Genomic DNA, 20814 nt, shown 5'->3' on the forward strand with positions numbered 1-20814 from the left:
ATATTATGTCTTATTTCCACAGTTGTGACAGATACTTCTGCCACCCACACAGTTTGACAAGTCTAGTCTTGACTTTTTGTAGTGTCTGGTTATGCCTAGTTAATGTATTCTCACTATATATATTATACTGTGCTGTATAACCCAGAACCTGATTCACATTGCATTTCTTGCATACTACTGAATGACCCACTGCACATGAAATTTAAGTTAATAATAACATCAGTTAATAATAATATGCCCCAGTTCACCTCTAATATGCATGCATGTAGAATTTCCTTTCAATTTTCTAAATGAGTTATGGAAAGTGACTTCTTGATTTTCTGTTGCTTTAAATAAAGCTTTCATCGTTCGCTGACTATGTATAATTACAGTTGCACACACCCTATGCTTTCTTTGGAGGCATGTAAATGAAGAGCCTTGACATGGAATGCATGACCGTAACTGGACCTGAGTACTTCTAACCCTTCATATTGAAGCAGTGGGTTTAACACATCACGCGGATTGTCTATTAATAAAGAGCATTTTAAAACATATTCGGATATACAGCAAGGGTGTATAAGATTCATAAATAAATCCAGAACTTACATTTTAGGCTAAAAGGCCACCCACAGTCTAACAAAACTGTCATTTATTAAATCCAAAGCAAAGGGTAAATCCACACTTGGAAAAGAAGGAATACATGTACAGAAATGGTAGACCAGACAAACACAGACTGAACAGCAGGGGCTTAATACACAGGATAATGATGGAATTGGGAGGAACACAGGTGAATAGAATGACCAATTAAGAGACAACGAGGACAGGAAATACCAAATAAGGGCACATGAGGGAGAAACAATGAAGACAGTCCAATCCTGACATTTCTCCCCCCTCCCAGAAGGCGCATCCTCGCGCCATAGAACCAACAGAGGGAGGAAGTTTAGGATGAGGAGGGACACCAAGGAGGGCGGCGGCAGACAGAGTCCAGGGAGGTGACGATGAAGGGAGGAGTCAAGGAGAAAACAGGAGGAGCCAGGGAGGATCAGACTGAAGAAGGAGCAACAGGAGGAACTTGGAGCATGTGGCACCAGATGAGACCCAGGACAAAGCCATAATGGCAACCCACAGTGGACCTGACGGAGGGAGGAGCCGTGGAACAGGAAGGGCTGACAACTCCATGGGGCCCACCAACGGCAGCAAAGCAGATGGTGGAGGAGCCCGAGGGTGAGACAGAGAACTGATGAGCCAGGACACACAGGATCCGGAGGGCCGAGGCAGAGACAAGGAATTCTGCAGCCACTGTGACAATGGCTTATCCGAGTAGCTCGCACCGTATTGATGGTGGGGTGAGGGTGAGCAGAGGGGCTTCCAGATGACAGTGGAGGAGGCAGTAAAGGATGGGTGGGCTGCATTTGTGAGCCTTCAGGCTTAACTTGGGACCAGGAGCCCTGTCAGGGCTGGACATGGGAACAGGAACTTTCTCTGGGCTAAACCCAGGAGCAGATCAGTAAACAAGTCAATTAAGTTTTGTTCTCCTTCTCCCAAATCCCTTTTCAGCTCACCCTTAGCCACGGCGCATGGTGCTAAGCTCCTCTCAGCACTCTCTCTGTCCACGGTATCCTCTCCCTCTTGGTGGATATTGTAGTCGGCTCTCACACCTGGTCTGATGATCAGTGAGGCTCTGGGGCGATCCTCAGCTCTATCGCACTCCTATGCGAAGGATCGTCAGTCGCAATAGGCTATGGCTCTTCATCAGCATTGGGCTTGAGCTCTGTGCAGTGGGGTGATGGTGGGCTGGATCAGGGGTAGACACTTGACACCAGATAATTGCTTCCCTCCAGCGGTGTCTGGGAGGTCGACGGGGCTATGGTAATTGGACCCGATCCAGAACAGTGAGTTCAGCACAGCATCTCTGAACACTGTTTAAAGGGCGAGCTGGCTGAAGTCAACTGCATACAACAATAGGGAAAGGTCTTCACGGGCAAGGGAGGTGAACTTTGTGGCGAGGGAATCCATGGGGAACATGGGGAAACATTACACAAACAAAACACTGAATAGAAAACGGAAAACAAGCGGAGTGGAAACACATAGAATTAACTGTTTTTGGTCAGGTCTTCTGTCACGATGCTGCCGGAAGAAATGAAAGAGCCGTGGATAAACAAAACTGTAATTTATTAAATCCAACACACTGTAAATCGACACTTGGTAGGGAAGGAAGACACACATCTATCACACGCCCCACAACTGGTAGACCCGACAAACACAGACTGGGGCTTAAACACACAGGATAATGAGGGAATCGGGAGGAACACAGGTGAAAAAAATGACTAATTTAGAAACAACGAGGACAGGAACAGAAACGACCAAATAAGGGCACATGGGGGAGAAACACAACAAAGACAGTCCAATACTGAAATGTTACATATTGCAAGTCAAGTGTATATCCAAGATCAGATTGTTTTTTTTTTTTTTTTTTTTTTTTTTTTTTGAGTATGTCTGTGAAATCATGTGGATTTGTTACTTTAAGAAGGACAGAAATGCCAGTCTATTATTTATATCAGATGAATCCGCCCGGTTGTCTTTCATGTCAGTCAGACAAACTGTTTGTGTAGGTGGTTCTTGACCGGAATATGATGCAAAGTGACCAAGACTTCATACTGATAGTCAAAAATATGGTTATGTGAGATTGGTGCTAACTTACATATACTTTTAAACATAAATTGTGTATGTAAATAGTACATCAACAGGGGGAGTGTAGACAAAGTTAACCACAGTGCTATAAAGCACTGGGTTGTCCAATGCAATTCATAGTCCCCTCTTATCAGCTATAATATTTCTCCAAGTATATATTCTAATGTAATTACAGTATGTTTATTGACAGAAACTGGGAGTATGACTGCAATAAATTAACTAAATGGGGTTAAGTGAGGTTAACTAAAGTTCGGGAGCAGGGCCACGCCTCAAACAATCACCTGACTTCCAAACCTCCATATATACCGGGCCACCTCACACCACTCTGCTAGTCTCGTTCTCAAGAACCCACCCTTCCCTCCCTTTCCCATCCATTCAACCAACCTTATCCCACATTATATTTCTATCTGGTTGTATCAGGGGGTCCTCATTGTCTGGCCTAAATATACGCTAGAGACGGTACCCCAACTCTGAGTCTCCCTGAGCCATCAATTCAAGATTCCCTGATCAACCTGACCATCATCCCATTGTCTCAACCACTTCATCCTCTTTCTTCCCCAGTTGCATAGCTGGTTTGTGGCGTGGTCCTAGCTAGTGAACCACAATTATTTGTTGTGATTCCTAATGTTTCAAGAATGGTATGTAATTTAATAAAACAATAGTTGTTGAGGTGGAAAATAAAAAGTGTAAAAGAAAAAGCATAAAAGAAAGGAAATTAAATATTCAGTGTACATGATTGTGTGAGTGTGTGTGTGTGTGTGTGTGTGTGATTTTTTAATGCATTTTAATTAAGTTATATTGTTTGAATATAATTTGAATCATTTTAAGTAGACCTGTGGTCCTCTCAGAAGTTTATTATTCGGGCCCCAGACCCCTGATTGAGAACCACTGTTATAAAGTAAACATCAATCTTCATATGTCATTGTATCATTGAATTGTAGGCAGGCTTAAATGATTATTGGCATCTTGGAAGCAATTAATCACACACCACTAATGATCCCAGTCAAAGAATGCCAAGAGATTACTGTCATCCCATTTCTGATCTCACCTTGCACGGGCAAATTGTTAACAGCTACAATAGTGTCGTATTTGCACCCAGTCAAAGCCAGTAATGTCCTGTAATCAATACATAGCCACTGAAAGAGGCACTTTCAGATTTTCTTCTCTCTGAATATATCTGGTGTGATTTCAACAAACCATCACCCTCATGTTTATCAGGTACATTTAATATTGGGTTCATATAATAATAAATTAATGATTTGTTTCATTAGATTAATAGCTTATGTTGTAGTTTATGGACTTACACCTTCATGGTGCCCGTTTAATGCCAATTTTATGCATTCATTTAAAAGTGCATGAATTTTTCACTGGGTCTATCAAACAATAATATGATGACTTGTAACACTGCATTTTTCCTTTTGTTGGTATCCTTTTTGATTTCTTCTGTTCATATATTAAATGAAATGCAGATAAAATTGCAAGAAAGAATGACCATTTCGATTTGAGTTATAAGAGCTATTGAGATTTGTATTACCAATTGTGGTGTGTCTGAAGCTGGCAAGGTTTGAATGCTTTATCGCAGACTCAGGAATAATAACAATCAAGTAATATGTATTAAAAATGTGTTTAATTTTCTTAAGCAGCGGTATTGCATCACTCAGAGCAGATCTCATTAGTGAGAAAGCAGAGATCCAGCAGTTAAGCTGCAGATCAGCAGCACTGACAAACTGTCACATAAAAGCACATAAAATGTCTGCACCTGTTATGGGTTTTTTAATTATTAGAAATGAATGAATAACTCTGAACAAAGGTCATTTGGTTTTATTAAGGACTTTGTGAAGGGTGAAACAATAGGGCTGAAACTGAAGCATCCTAACATGACACAGAAGCTCAGTTTTACATTTTTATTAGATAATAAAAGGTAAGATCTAAATCAAGTCATAATACACAGTATTACAAGATCTGTTTGGGATATGTTTATGAAAATATTGCATTCTATTTCTATAAATACTCTATTTTGTAACAATTCTAGGCTTCGTTGTGTATGGATGTCTTGTGCTTCTCTTTTATTTGTAAAATCTAATAACTACATATAATTTCATGCAATTACACTGTCAAAAAATTTGAATATGGATTCAATATCCATTCATCTATCGCTTGTTTGGCTGTATGTATGGGAGCATGGAAGAAAACACTGAGTTGTTAATTGATGTGTTTTTACTGACACCTTGTGGATTTATTGATGCATTGTCAAAAATGTGAGCAAAAAGCCGTTCTTTGATTTTTTTAATTTTTTTTTTTTTATTTTTTTATGGTGTGTATATTGCCGCGTTTCCACCGAAATTACCCGGAATATTTGTACCAGGAACTTTTTTTCCCATTTTTCCTCACTGTATATTCACAATATAACGAAAAAGTATATCAAATACCACTGCCTCCTTTCGTTTTCATTTAAACATAATTATAGTAGCAGAAATGTACTTAGTTCAGGGAAATGTGTATATATACAGCCATTACACTGAAACGGAATATTATATCAATTTGGATTTTTTATTTTCATTTTAACATATAGATAAATTGAACACAGACCAAAGATTACCTGTTAGATTTACCCAAAACGAATGACATTTTATGTTTAACCACTAAAGAGACACCTATGATGATGAATGGTAAGATTAGTTCCTAAACTCTATAAAGTTATGTCATATTAGTGTTACATGCTATTATATTGCTTTCATGTAATGTCATGACATGTAATAACTCAAAATATGACAACAGAAGGAACATGAGGTTTGTTGTTGTTGATCAGTTAGCCAGGAGTCATTCATCATGAATTGTGACAGTTAAACCCCATGTTGTTCCATAGCTGTATGAATTTCTTTCTTGTGTTGAACACAAAATAAGATATTTTGAAGAATGTGGGTAATAAAATACTTGCTGGCAGGGCCGTAGCTGGGGTTTGTGGGGCCTCAGTGCAGGTTGTACCAGTGGGCCCTGTTTGAAACTATTAAATGTAAAACAAAAAATAAAGCTAAAAATTAGCTAAGAACAAAAGGTATAATAAAATAGCACGAAGCCAAACACACACACACAAAAAAAATACAACTACATATATGTGTATGTACAACCATGCACACATATATATACACATTTCTAAATTCAATATATATATATATATATATATATATATATATATATATATATATATATATATATATATATATATATATATATATATATATATATATATATATATATATATATTTATTTATTTATTTATTTATTTATTTATTTATTTATTTATTTATAATTTCATTTCCATTTTATTTGTTGAAGTATTAAAATAACTGAAATTAAATAAAACTACAACTTAATAACAGACATAATAAATTCAGACATAATTTAACTGAAATTAAAATAAATAACAAATACAAATAATACAAATCAAACGACAGTAGTTAATCAGCAATAACACTGCCAAACACACATGATAAAAAACAACTTACACATAGTAAGAAATGTTTATAGAAACAGACACGAAACAAGTAGTAGGAAAGAGGAGAATAAAAAGCAATATACAGGTGCATCTCAAAAACATTTAATATTGTGAAAAAGTTATTTTTTGTAACTAATTTGACAGCACTATACTGTTGTATATTACAGTGATATAGACATATCAAGAATGTCTTAAATTAAGAAGTGATAGTAAATATTTATATTGTTAGAAAATATTTATATTTTGAATAAATGCTGTTCTATTTAACTATTTATTAATCACATTGTGCAAAAAAATAAAATAATAATAATTTGCAGCATAACTGTTGATAATTCTAATAATAAATCAAAATATAAGAATGATTTCTGAAAGATCATGTGACACTTTATGTAATGGCTGAAGGAAAATTCAGCTTTGCATCACAGAAATAAATTATACTTTAAAGGATATCAAAATATAACCCATTATTTTATATTGTAATAACATTTTGCAAGTTTGCTGTTTTTTTTTCTTTGTTTCTTTTTTGATCAAATAAATGATGAGCAAAAGAGACTTCTTTAAAAAAACATTACAAGTCTTACTGATTCCAAACTTTTGACTAGTAGTAATTAAGCATATATACACACTACAGGTCAAAAGTTTGGGATCAGTAAGACATGTAATGTTTTTTTAAAGAAGTCTCATAAAAAAAAAAAAATATATATATATATATATATATATATATATATATATATATATATATATATATATATATATATATATATATATATATATATATATATATATACACACACATTTTAAGACATCTTGCCAAACCAAAAGACATTTCTGTAGAATGAGCCATATATATATATATATATATATTGTATGAAATTCCTCATTTCACTATAGCCAATGGATTAAAAGTATAGTTCAACCAAAAAATTTAAAGGGTGATGGTCAAAAATGGTCATTAATTTTGTCATCATTATATATATACAATGTATATGGGTCCTTCTATGAAAATATAAATGTTTCTGTCCCTATAGCCTTTACATAAATATTGCACTTGAAAAACACTTTAGGGTTACAATTTCTTTCTTTTTTTAAATGAAACAATATGTTATTTGAACAATTAAACCTTCTTGAGCCATCAATTATTTAATTAATTAAAATTATTATAATTAATTAAAAGACATTAAGCACCACAAAACTGCTTATCCCCACAGCTATATACAAAGGGAAAGCGCTTTATTTTGAAGTACAAAACAGGTCTTTCTACCATATAAAATGCAATAATGTATTCATAACTATCAAATATATGATGTAAATGAGATTTAAAAAAAAGTGCCAAATAATTTGATAAATTATACAATTAAAGTAGTGGTCCTCTGGAATTTTGTCACTGGTGTTCAAAAATCATTTATTTTGAAATAAAAATGACACTGATGACATCACTTGACTTCCTTCTTCCTATTTCCTGAAGATGTATGAAAAAATGCCCATGATAAGTCCATTGTCTCTTTTCAGTTATCAGAAAATTTCTTTCATTTATCAAATGATTTTATATGAAGCTTTTAGTTAAACTCACTGGTATGACCTACATTATTGCGAATTGTAAAAAAAAACCTAAAATATAAAAAAATGGATTAAACTACTCAATGTAGTGGGTGGACCATGACTGACAACATGTGGTTTGATACCTTGCAGAAGCCATTTAGTAACATGTATTTTTGATGAAAATTGTCACTGGTGTCACCTTCCTTATGGGTAAGATCAGTTTATGTTTATGTTCTTTTACTTGCATGCATGATAATAATATTACATCCATTGAATTCTAAGATTTACAATGGCATGCGGACGTTTAGGAACCCCTTGCAGAATCTGTGAAAATGTTAATAATTTTCAAAAAATAAGAGAGATCATACTAAATGCATATTATTTTTTTATTTAGTACTAAGATATTTTACATAAAAGATGTTTGCATATATATAAAATGGCAAAGAAGTAAGGTAACACCATTGACAAAAAATGGTACATGTGGTCTTTAAATAAATGCACAAAAAATATAAAAAATCCTTAAGCTGCTATTTATGTTTATTGATAAAATCAAGAGGTAATCTAATAATGTGGTCTAAGTTTAAATGTTAGAAAAAGAAATACATTTTAAGACATCTTGCCAAACCAAAAGGCATTTCTGTAGAATGACCCACATACATACATATATATATATTGTATGAAATTCCTCATTTCACTATAACAAATGGATTAAACGAATAGTTCAACCAAAAAATGTAAAGGGTGATGGTCAAAAATGGTGATTAATTTTGTCATCATTTACTCACCCTCATGTTGTTTTAAACCTGTATAAGTTTCTTCTAAGGTTGAACACAAAATAAGATATTTTAAAGAATTTTGAAGAACCAAACAGTTGTAGCATTCAAAATATCTATGTTTAACATTAGAAAAGAAAAAAAAAATCCTTGGTTTGGAGTGACATGAGGGTGAGTGAATAATGACAAAATTAATGACCATTTTTGACCATCACCCTTTAAATGCTGATTCACTTTAGTAAATAGTCAAGCAGATTCTTAAAGGAGCAAAAATCTGTCACCATCTCCTCATCCTCAAGTTGTTCCAAGCTTGTATGAGTTTCTTTCTTTGGTTAAACATAAAGAAAGATATTTTATAAATGCTGGTAATCAATCAGTTGCTGGTAGCCACTGATTTCCATAGTGTGGGGGGAAAATACTATGGATCTCAATGGCTTCCAGCAACTGTTTGGTACCAACATTCTTCAGAATATCGTCTTATGTGTTAAACAGAAGAAAGAAACTCAGACAGGTTTGGAACAACTTGAGGGTGAAGATATTTTTACATTTTGTTTACAATAATGGTCATATATCATACAAGTTAACTCACAGCCAATACACTGTACACTCTCAGGAGACGAAATAAATGGAACAAAAGTGGTCACTGGGACTGTACCCTTTCAAAAGGTATTAATATGTACTAATAGACCTTTGAGATTACACTGAGTTTCTAGATGATGTTCAACACCTTCACTCACAAAATCAACCACACTGATTTTAGTTGTGTAGCAATAATATTATTGGCCACCAGATGGAGATGATATCCTTTAATTGTAAGAAGCACAACAACTAAGCATCAAAGTGTTTCTTAAAGTAAAATAATTATTTATTGTTTAAAATATTACTGAAAATCCATTAACAACTTAAATACAGGTATATTGTATTCTTCTTCTTCTTCTTCTTCTTCTTCTTATTATTATTATTATTATTATAAGGTTAGTGTCCAAAAAAGCAATTTCCCTTTGACAATTATTTACCACACAATATGTTACAATGTGTGTCTTATAATGTGTACAAAATGTAAACATGTCAGTAGTATTCCTGAAAATAACAATTCAAAAACAATTCCATACTGAAAAAGAAACAGAAAATGTTGACATTAAGTTAAGTTACTGCTTCATAATTTAATTGTAAATTTTAAGGTCAGTATATTTAGCTCATATATGTATCATATTACACTCTAAAAACTGCTGGGTTAAAAACAACCCAATTTGGGTTATTTTGACAACCCAGCGCTGGGTCAAAAAGGGACGAACCCAGCGCTGGGTTGTTTTAACCCAACCAGTTGGGTTATCATATTTAACCCAGCCTGCTGGGTTGCCTTTTTTATAGTTTAAAATGACTATATTGCAGGGTTTAAAAAAACAGAGCGGGTGTTTTTTATCAGTGTATTTCAGAAGGAAAACTACTGTATTTAGAAAATGTTCGATATCATTTCGCATGTGCTTGATAAGGCAGCGTTTGTGAGCTCAGCGCTGCTCTGCAGCCGTTACCGGAGAAACCTACCTCTCCCGCTCTTAGCGCCTCCTGCTGGCAGAAAATAAACTCGCAGAGTGCAGCCATGTGGGGAAACAATGCATTTCTACGTTAAAATTAACCCAAATTGAGCTAGGCATTAAACCTACAAATGTTGTTCATTTTAAATATCACTTTTACACACAAATAATAACCAAAAGGAAAATATTTATTAAAAACAAGAGAAAAGTCAAAAAGTAACATGTTAGAAGAAATGCAGAAAAGGATGGCATTAACAGCTACAGAGTTCATAAAGCATTGAACATTTGATGAATATAACTTAAAATCAAATTGGACTTTGTTCAATTGTATATATTGTATAAAAATATACGAAAACACATACAATAAATTTACAATTAGTTAGGTTTTTTTCCAACTATTCTGGCATGACAGTACACAAATAAATCACAACATTAACTTTGATATTATAACATTTAACAGACGCATGTGTGTGTGTGTGTGTGTGTGTGTGTGAAAGAATGTGAGCAGGTGTATGAATGACAGAGTGTAAACTCTTCTACTAAACAACACAGAAAAAGCATTTAACTTTTTTTTTTTAAAACAAATTATACACTTACAGTTTGTTTCATAGTCCATGAATACAGATCATGCATCACAGTCAATTTTCATGATCTCTTTAGCATAACTGATGTAATCATGAAGAAACCCCATCAGCACAGCATGTGACATCTACATCATCCAGGGCAGCGTCCTCCTTTAAAACCACCGCTGCATCAGTTTAGGGGAAAGAAGATTCTCCTCTCTGACCAGCATTCATCCCAGTCACCGCCTGTTCTTCATCAGTGGCCTAAGAGAAACACATTTGAAAAAATTAAACATTTAATTAAACTATCCATTTTCAGGTAGAGGTGTATTCACATCCGTAAGGATAGGTAAATAATCGGTTTTAAAGTTTCAACACTTTGTGCGGTTGTTTAATGTCTCAGTCCACCACAGCGCTCCAGAATGCTATAATGGCAGCACTAGTGTGAGGACATGCGATATCGTTTGAATAAATATTGCTTTCAGAAAGCTTCTTTACTGAAACATTAAAACAGACATGACATTCACATACCTCACAATATTCACGTACATGGAGGGCTGCCCTTCAAACCGTTAGTTCACCAAATAATTAAAATGTTTATAATTTACTCTCCTCATGTTTTTCCAGACTCATACAAAATCTGCTCATTTTTTGGAAAACATATGAATATATTTAATTTTCTCTTTTTGTGTCCTCCATTGCTGGTCTGGGAGACCAGTATTTTATTTTGAACATACATGTTTGCTATCATATAATTTAAGATGTATTCATATATAAATATCAGAATTTACTTCTACAATAACTCTATATTTATGAAGCTTGAAAATACTGATTATCTAAACTATAAATGGATTAACAAATATTATGAGAAAACTAAAAATATATTAATTTATGTTGTAAAGACAGACAAAAGTCTTATAGGTTTGGAATGACTTGAGGGCAAGTAAATGATTTTTTGTGTGAACTTTACCTCTAAGAGCGAAGACCAAGAATAATGACTCTCCAAATCAGACAACTCCAAAGTTGGTTTGTGTTCTGCAATAAAAAACACAGACATCAATGGTCTTAATGAAATGAGCACGTAATCACACTGTTGTTGCATCAAAATGTGAAGTAAACTGGCAGGAGACAACAGAAAAATTTATTTTCTAAAAATAACTTACATAAAATCTCAAAGGAATGATGCTCTCCCATGTCTCTTGCTTTTAACATCTACAAAAACAAAAAACAAACATTATTTTACTCTTAGTAAAACACAACAACAACTGATAACATGAAATTATGAAGTTTACTTGCCTTATACGATCTTTCCCTCTCTTCAGAAGAAGCTGAGAAAACCACCTCCTCACACAAGCAGACTTCTGTGTCCTTAACTCCAGTTAGTTTGAGTTCTGCAAAGAGGGACATCAATGGCTTCAATAAAATATTAACATATACATACATACATATATAAAATCACACTGTTTTTGCATCAAAATGTGAAGTTAACAGGCAGGACACAACAGAAACATTAGTTTTCTAAAAAAAAAAAAAAGTAATAATAATTTAACTCACATCAGTCTCAAAAGAATGAAGTTATCTTGTCTCTGGATTTCAACATCTAAAAAAAACACACACATTTTAGTCTTAGTAAAAATAAAGATAACTTGATGTTATTCTGAAGTTTACTCTCCTTAAACCGTCTGTCCCTCTCTTCAGAAGAACACCTCCTCCTCCTCCTCACAGGTCTGTGACTCCTCACACAAACAGCTTCTGTGTCTTTAACTCTCAGCGCGAGGACAATGAAGACAGGAGCTGGACAAGTCTGAAACATTACATGTAAAACATACTTTTAACAGTTACCACTTCAACAGCCTCAAAATAATTATGCTAGTCTTTACTACACAATGCCGTTTCCTTTAGGAGACAAACATACATTGTTTAACCGCGGAAAAAAAAGACAAATTCACATGAGCGTAACCGTGACCATAACCGTCTGTTAACGCCTCAAAGAGAACAGATAATGTAAAATCTTATGTAAATATGACAAAATACATTCACAGACGTTATATTAAAAGTACATCCTCCGTTCAGTAACGTTACATGAGGCAGTTAAGACCTCCGTGTCCGAGGCGAAAACCGCGTCCGTTTTTTTGAAAACCGCGTCCGTTTTTTTTTTTATATATAACGTATATAACGTTAAGCTCCTTTGTTTCCGCCTTTCATAAAACCTTCCGCCTTTCATACAACCGGGTAAACAATAAAAGATAACTTTACATTTTGAATATTTAACGTTACTTACCATAGTCTTTCACTCGCTTCTCGCTTCTATCACGCTGAGAAAATGGCGGCTGCTCGCACTGGAGACGTACGATTTTGACGTGACGTGCGTGCTCTCCTTCACGTCCGCGTCCTCAACCCACCCCGCTGGGTTAAAAAAGAAAGTTATTTTCAACCCAAACTTGGGTTAAAACATCCCAAAGTCCTATCCAACGGCCTCAACCCAGCAGTTGGGTTGAAAAAACAACCCAGCGTTTTTTAGAGTGTATTTACTTTTATCAAAAATATTAGCATTTATATAAATATGTAAATTATTTAAACAAATATACTATTTAAATATATGTTTTTTGCATAAAAATAAAACAAAATATAAGAAAAGTAATTAAAATTCAAAATATGATTTATACACCTTCCCTATTAGTGAAACAGTCTTAAGCCCTCTCTAGTACATATATGACCCTGCAGCACAAAACCAGCCGTGCGTTTTTTTGTTTTGTTTTTTATTGAGATTTATATATAATCTTAAAGCTGAATAAATAAGCTTTCCATTTATAGTTTGTTAAGATAGGAAAATATTTGGCTGAGATACAACAGTTTGAATATCTGTAATCTGAGGGCGCAAAAAAATAAAATCTAAATATTGAGAAAATTGCCTTTAAAGCTGTCCAAACAAAGACCCTAGCAATACATATCACTAATCAAAAATTAAGTTTTCATATATTTACGGTAAGAAATTTACAAAATATCTTCAGTGAACATGATCTTTACTTGGAAAAATGCATTTTATGCAATTATCCATGGATAATTTTGACCCATACAATGTTTTTTTGGCTATTAAATATACCCCTGCTACTAAATCTTAATCTGAATCACTGAATCTGCAGTCTTAATTAAGGCTTGACTGTGATTTATGAATAAAGTTCTCACACATTTGCCATTGCTATAAATTGCTGTATAAAAACTCACATTAATGTTGGTTCTTATTGGTGACTGCAGAAATAGAAAGAGTTTTTGAAAGCTCCACAAGGTGGCATGAAAGACTCCAGAGTCCTCCCACAGCCTCTGATACTGTGATTCTTGCTTTGTTTATCCAGGAGCAGCCAGATCACTGGACTGAGAAATTCACACAAGAGAGAAAGACCCAGAGCTGACACACTCTCTATTCTTCTTCCATGGATTGCTAAAATAGAGAGATGAACGGAGAGATGTCTTACCAATACAAATCTGAACCATGGCAATATTATGAATTCCCGGGATGCTTACGCTTGGTCTTGGGATGATGCATTGCATGAATGGAACCATAATGAGGCCACAAAAATTTAGAGCAGCACTTGAATAGAAGCAGTTCTGTTCGACATGAGTTGTACTGGACTAGAGACTTCTGGATTTTCACATCACCAAGCAACAGAGGGACTTTGAATGTCTTATTGAGAAGACATGTGAGTGATGTCAGAAAGTTACATATAATTATTACATCCAAATGTAATCAATTTGATAAATGGTAAGTTACGTTAAAAGTCTGCAGTGTAGCAATGTTTTTTTTATAAATTTTAGTAGCATTTAAAATGCTGAATAATTGCTCTTGAGACTATATTTAATATATGTATTATATTTAATATTAATGACTATATTTGAATATATTATATATGTATTATAATTATATAAATTATTTTGGGGTAAAATGTGAATTTGGATCAAAAAGGAAACCCAAAAATTCAGTAAAACCCAAACCAAGATTTACAGACACAATGACTTTTGGATGTCAAACATTGCTTTCTCTCATACACACACTTTCTGTTTCCCACAGACATAATCACAAAAGAGAAATGTTACTATAGCCCGCTGACAGCCATATTTACAAGATGTAAAGAGAAGGAAAAACAGTCATAAAACTTTCTAAAAAGATCAGAGACAACCCCAAGGGGGAAACATCTAATGATAAGTCGATTTAAAGACTTGTTAGCACAAAGATGTGCATTTTTAAAGCTGAAGTGCTGTTGATCCTTACAGGTGCTCTGACTGTATCATCCTAAAGAACCTGTAACTATTTTTAAGTGATGCTATTAATGATTCATTTTGTTTCTACCTGTCACGGGCCCTTGATATCTGCTTGTAGACATGTGTGTGCAAATGATCTGTAAATCCCACTGAACACAGTCAATAATGACTGCATGCAAAATCAATGTGCTCCAAATGTGTGCTCAAACAAAACCCGAGCTTAACACATCTGCTGTTTTTGGTTTAGATGTTGTCTGATAGTTACAGCTTCAATAAAACGGAAATCTAATGCACAGGGCTATTTACTAAGACATTATGTAAGACAAATCATTAGCCAGCAGAATCATTTAGATGTGATCAACCTTTGTTGGTTCTCATGAGAACCCATGTAAGTCTTGTCTTTTTTCATTATCATTCTTTGAGTGACACCCTTATGGCCTGACTGCATTAAACTTCATGAAAATGCCTCTTGAATGAACCAAAATAAACCTGACCACTTATTAAACAGCATTTAGAGGCTTGTACTATGTGAATGCTTCCAATCAGACTTGCTTTTTAGCTCTTCGTAGTAGAATATTTAGACACCTCTAGCTAAACTAGACAATTCAAGCATTTTAATTACTTGAGCTTGTGGTAAGTTGAATGAATGAGATCAATAGTTTCCTTATTCTATTTGTTCTCTTCCGCTGTTTTCAAAGATGCTGTTTTTAACAAGTACTGTCAACAAGCATTTTTAGCGGTTCATTAGACAAGTGTCATCTTGTATGCTGCTAAAATGTGGTCATGGTGTCTTTCTCACTACATTATATACAGAGGGTCCACCTTTATGCAGGTTATTGCTTGTTGAAAATGAATCATTCATAGACCACAGCAGAAAAAAGAATCTGGAATTGATCCAACTTCCTTATATCTCCATGATTTCCTAGTTGGATGCATTTCACTTATGCTCCCTCGTTCTAATTGCACTCTACAAGTTCCCAAACTAGCCTTGATCTTCTACTTTCTTCACATGTGCCTGTTTCCCTTGTTGTTGAAAGCATGATGGCCCAGAACCATGTCCATCTGTTGTTTCCTCTGGCAGTGTGTGTCCACCTACTTGTGGCACTGATACTTCCTCTCCCTACTTCCCACAAGATTTTGATTTGCTGCCTGCTCATTAAAACCAGCTTGTTTGGAAGTCATTCAGCACACACCCATGTCTTAGGTAAACAAGCTGAATGGTGTTTTCACTATATATGATATGCATAAAATGTCCTAGCACTCTTGGTTTTGTGCTACACAAATGCAGTTTATGAAATACTTTTGTACTCTTTAAAAATGTCTATATTTTAAATTTATACTTGTATCACACAAGCAGTTCACTTTTTGAAATGGTCTGTTAAAATGACTGTATTAAGCCAGTAGCTAAAAATAGCTTTCACTATTTAAACTTCAAAGTTCAAGAACACTTGAGCTTGTAATATGATTTCTAAGAGGACTTTGTGATTTTGATCTGTCCTACAGAATCCTTATCATAAATGCTACATTGAACACTAACATATAGTGGATTTATAAATTTGCTGTCTTGTTACAAACGTAATGAGTGTCAGTGCAATTTACATGAATTATCTTACTTTCCAAATAAACTTTTATGCACATGCACTTGTGCACACACACAGAGAGAGAATGTGAGCAATGTGGCCTAAAACGTGAATGTAAATGAAAGAATCCACACAGTCAATTTTATTTAACGCAATATAATTTATACCAGATCTTGGAGACTTAAAGGCCTGAATAATTTACATTGATGTACATTTACTTTTGACAGGCTGATGAAAAACATGAACTGCATCTGAAGATAATGCTGGTTCAATTATTCTTGCCCATACAGCTCCAACATTAAAAACTCATGAGAAGTCATAAAAATAAAAATAAAAAAGCACAAAAACAACAACAACAAAAATGTAAGAACTCACAAAATAAATTTCGTTTTATTGTCGCACAACAAATTTCACACATACATCGAACAGGCCACAAATAGATAGCAATTTAACAGACAAGAAAGAAAAGAAGAAAATTCTTTTCTTTTGGCCTTGCCCTCTCATACAATCCAACTACGTATGATACAACTGATGTACATACACAAAGTTACTGGAATGCTTTGAATTAATGTTTTTTTTTTCTCATGGTTTTCTGCAATTTTTAATTTCTTTTTTTGCTTAGTTTTTTACAAGTTTCTTTTGAGATAACATGACATGGTCAAACCACAAGTAAAATCTATTTCATCGAGAAGCATCAACTTCAAAGCACCGTTTGGTAACCAGAGATCACGGTCAAAAATGGCTGACCTCCTAACAATATGTACAAAAATATAAAATGTAAATAAAAATACAAACAAACTTTTCCTTTTAAAGTATTTTGTAAGAAGGTAGAGCTTTGAAGTCTTGGTTGTTTCTACAAAATCTGCAGTTAGGTGCGTGTACACGGATGCTGGACTCTACTTGATGATGACCATGTTTTTCCTCCCCCAGTGGACGATTTAAGGAAAGGAGGGATGAGATTTCCAGCAGAGTAGCTTCTTACACATCAGTCTTTTGCTTCTTGGTTTCAACATCATCCTAAAAACAGTGGCCAGTTAGAGTTAAAACACTGCAGTTTGTAAGGTCAGACTTACATACTTGTATAAAGTTTTCACTGCATGGTGGAAATTACCTCATCATCTTCCTCGGCTGCTCTTTTTCCTGTGCCGCCCTCAGCCTCGTCATCTTCATCATCATCATCGTCACCTGCAATGTAGTTATTCATTCTTAGTATTGCATCTTCGTTTATATGACTTGGTTGTCAACACATAGGTAGAGCTACAGCCGTATGTTTTTTAATCATTCTCATCATTAAGTTGGTTTATTTAAAGCCTTGCCTTCTCCATCATCTTCCTCATCTTCTTCAGCCACCTCATCATCCTCCTCGTCTACTTCATTTTCTTGATCGCCATTCTCCTCATTTTCCTAAAAAATAAAAAAATTTTAGTTATCATGGGTAACACCTGAGGTCGTCTGGAAACTATAACAAGCAGTACTGGGAGATGAAGAGAGAAGTTGTGGAAACTTACCACATTTCCATTAGCAGGGGCATCCTTTCCGTTTTCCGCCTCCTCAACCTGCTTCTTTTCTTTAAGGTCCTAAGTAAAGAAAAAAAAAAAACATGGCTTTGTAATTGCTTCAGTTACTTATCTGATGTAGGAAATTAAACTGGACTGATGCTGAATTCACATCCTCTCTTATTAGTGGAACGTGCTTTCATTTCACATTTGAAACGCGACACTTCCACACTCTTTATCCATTGGACGTCTCTCTCTTCCATCCCCGCCTGGTTTGAAGACCATACTGAGCTGTTGTAATTTGATACGTCGACGGCGTTAGCACCAATGCGCGCTGTAGTTCAGTTTATAATCCACACCACTGCGTTTAATAAGACACGCCCGCTAAAAAACTACAACTCCCAGATCACAATTAGCAAATATTTTAACTCCGCCAATAAGAGCGCGAACTCGACCACAGAGAGGCAGGACCGACAAACCTCTGAGAAAGAGAGGGAGTGAGAGAAAGAGAAATGAGAGAGAAGAGGGGAACAATAGCGTTGTGCTATTGGGCCTTAAACAATCTGTTTTTTTTTTCAAGCACTATATTGTTGTTCCCCCGAGAATGACCAGTATTCTTAAGCGAAACCTTTTTATTTATCAAATCATTCAACACGCTGCATCTTCATGGTTTGAAAACGCAGACTTTCATCGCTCTGAATACCACAGGATGTGCTTCCATTCAGCAGCTTGCTCGAATTAATAAATATAGGTCATAATCGTCAGCTTTTAAGCCGGTTAGCGTCTACATCACGTCTGCAACGCCATCTCACACCGTCACCATTTATATGTAACCACCACTGAGCGTCAGTGAGCCACGGATGAATAATGAACATATGCCACTATCTACAGGATAATACAGACCCATATCGATCAAACAGAGTGGATTACAACCTTTTAGCCTGAAGCGGAAACCTCCGCATTTTATAGGCAAACTAAAGAGACGTAACGTTAGGTTTATCAAGATCGAGTAATAATAATAAAAGAGCTTGACAAAACAGGTTAAAAACGGGTCAGCAATGTTGTGCCCACAACTGGTAGGCGAGTCCTGTGATCTTTGTGTGACATCAGCAGAGATGAGCACCACACGCTTGATAAATCCGGTGGAAAACGATCGCTTACGTTGATAGACTGTACGGGGCCGTTCACACAGTGCGTGTTCTTGCGCTCACAAGCAGCCAGACGGAGCGCAACGGAACGGAACGGAACTGGGGCTCTCGAGACGCATTTTTAAAAGTTAAACGGAGCCGCTGCGTCTTAAAAACGCATCGCGCATGCACGAAACAGATAGAATAACTGCGAGAGGCGTCGCAACTCTCAAAGATGTCGGTCTAAAATAGGTTTATCTATATAAATAATAAAAAAAATACAACAGCTGGACGCGAGAAAGCATCCTGTTCGGAGGTCCCTTAACTTCGGTGTTCGCGCTCACCTACGGAACAGACCGCGCGCTAGAATAGGAACTCATTCAGTCAGCCAGACTGCTGCATCCGCAGCGGGGTTTCGCGGGATAAGTTTAAGTACGCACATCGCCGATATAAATAATTCCGTATTCCGATACCAGCTCATGCAAAGTCGAAGAAGAAAAGAGACCACTTTTAATTAATTTAAGAAATTATCAGACATCCCGACAGAGCCGGACTATAGGTTGACTACAGCCAAATAAGGCTCATATCCTAAGTAGTTTAATCAGTAATGCATGGTGAACTCTCTTTTTCACTAAGAAAAAGTGAAGTGTAACCTAAACTTGACAGAACTTAAGACAACGCGACCTCACGCTCCCGTTAAACCACCGAGGAAAGATGGCTCTAATACTTACAAGCTATTCTTAAGATTAAATTCCGTTTCATTACACTTGAAATATCTGTCAAACATGAAGCTGCCTTATTTCACAGACCAGGGAAACGAGTGGCATCGTGAATCGTGAGGTGTGCAGTAACTTGTGTGACAGATCGGGCTGCGGACTGACGAATCACCGTCTCGCGGACTGAACGAGACACCTTCAATAACCGAGCATTAAGGAAACTCGTGCAGCAAACCATATAAGCGGAGAAGAGATTATGTTTACGATCATTTGCGTCCATCTCTCTCTCTCACTATACTTTTTAAAGAGGAACCGAAAAACGGCTTGCATAAACAAAGAACCCGCGTAGAATCCAAACAAAAAGCCTTTTGGTTGCAAAAATCTCTGTAAAGAAGTCCAACTTCAGCACATCTAACATTTTACCATCCAAGTCTTCAAAGTGACAGTGAGAGGTCAAAACACCGACTAAATTTGCAAACAGTTTTCCATTAATGCAGTATGCCTATTTCAATACCAAATTCCATATTTCATATAACCTTAGTCATTCAAATTAATAAAACGCAGCATCTCTACAAATGAGTGTATTAACTGAAGTTAAGTTGCGTTACCTTAGCGGAGACTTCCGAGCTGGTATCGACTTTTGTGTCAGCCATTTTCCTAAATGTTAAGAATATAATGGGGTCTCGGAACAAAATAATATAAAGAGAAATACGAGATGTGTATAATTAAAAAAAGACTATTAAGAGTCTGTAGCGAGCTCGCACGGCGGCAGAGCGGTTAATATAGCAGACTGGGCGGAGCTTTAAGGCGGGAGGTTTTCAGTGATTGGTTCAGTGTTGCAAAATATCCGCTCTTCTGATTGGCCAAGATGGAACAATGGACAGTTTTTCTACAAAGTCAGACTCCGCCTTCAAACCAACCTCTGACTCATTTATGTTTGGAATAACTGTCGATCCATACTATCCTGGGCAACCTCCCCTTGCTGGATGGCCTAGATCCTTTTTTTAAGGGTCATCATCCTTTCCTTAAAAAAATAAATAAAAACCTTGCGTACGTAGTAAG

General features: G+C 35.5%; 1 protein-coding gene and 2 long non-coding RNA genes across 3 annotated transcripts; all 3 read right to left on the reverse strand.

Annotated features, from left to right (window-relative positions):
- Positions 1–9871: 9871 nt before the first annotated feature.
- On the reverse strand, positions 9872–11790 carry LOC127959988 (uncharacterized). Its single transcript, XR_008154318.1, has 3 exons — positions 11740–11790; positions 11547–11611; positions 9872–10840 (listed from the first exon to the last, which is right to left on the reverse strand). It is a non-coding gene; the product is annotated as an uncharacterized LOC127959988 (long non-coding RNA).
- Positions 11791–11871: 81 nt separating this feature from the next.
- On the reverse strand, positions 11872–13098 carry LOC127959987 (uncharacterized). Its single transcript, XR_008154317.1, has 3 exons — positions 12858–13098; positions 12131–12380; positions 11872–11967 (listed from the first exon to the last, which is right to left on the reverse strand). It is a non-coding gene; the product is annotated as an uncharacterized LOC127959987 (long non-coding RNA).
- Positions 13099–16777: 3679 nt separating this feature from the next.
- Positions 16778–20526, reverse strand: ptmaa (prothymosin alpha a). The gene is made up of 5 exons (XM_052559286.1): positions 20361–20526; positions 17922–17990; positions 17730–17817; positions 17525–17598; positions 16778–17430 (listed from the first exon to the last, which is right to left on the reverse strand). Exons 1-5 carry the CDS (start codon positions 20403–20405, stop codon positions 17392–17394), a joined length of 315 nt encoding a protein of 104 aa, XP_052415246.1. The 5' UTR covers positions 20406–20526; the 3' UTR covers positions 16778–17391.
- Positions 20527–20814: the final 288 nt, after the last annotated feature.

Source organism: Carassius gibelio, chromosome B6 (assembly GCF_023724105.1).
Source record: "Carassius gibelio isolate Cgi1373 ecotype wild population from Czech Republic chromosome B6, carGib1.2-hapl.c, whole genome shotgun sequence".
In the NCBI taxonomy this organism is placed as follows: domain Eukaryota; kingdom Metazoa; phylum Chordata; class Actinopteri; order Cypriniformes; family Cyprinidae; genus Carassius; species Carassius gibelio.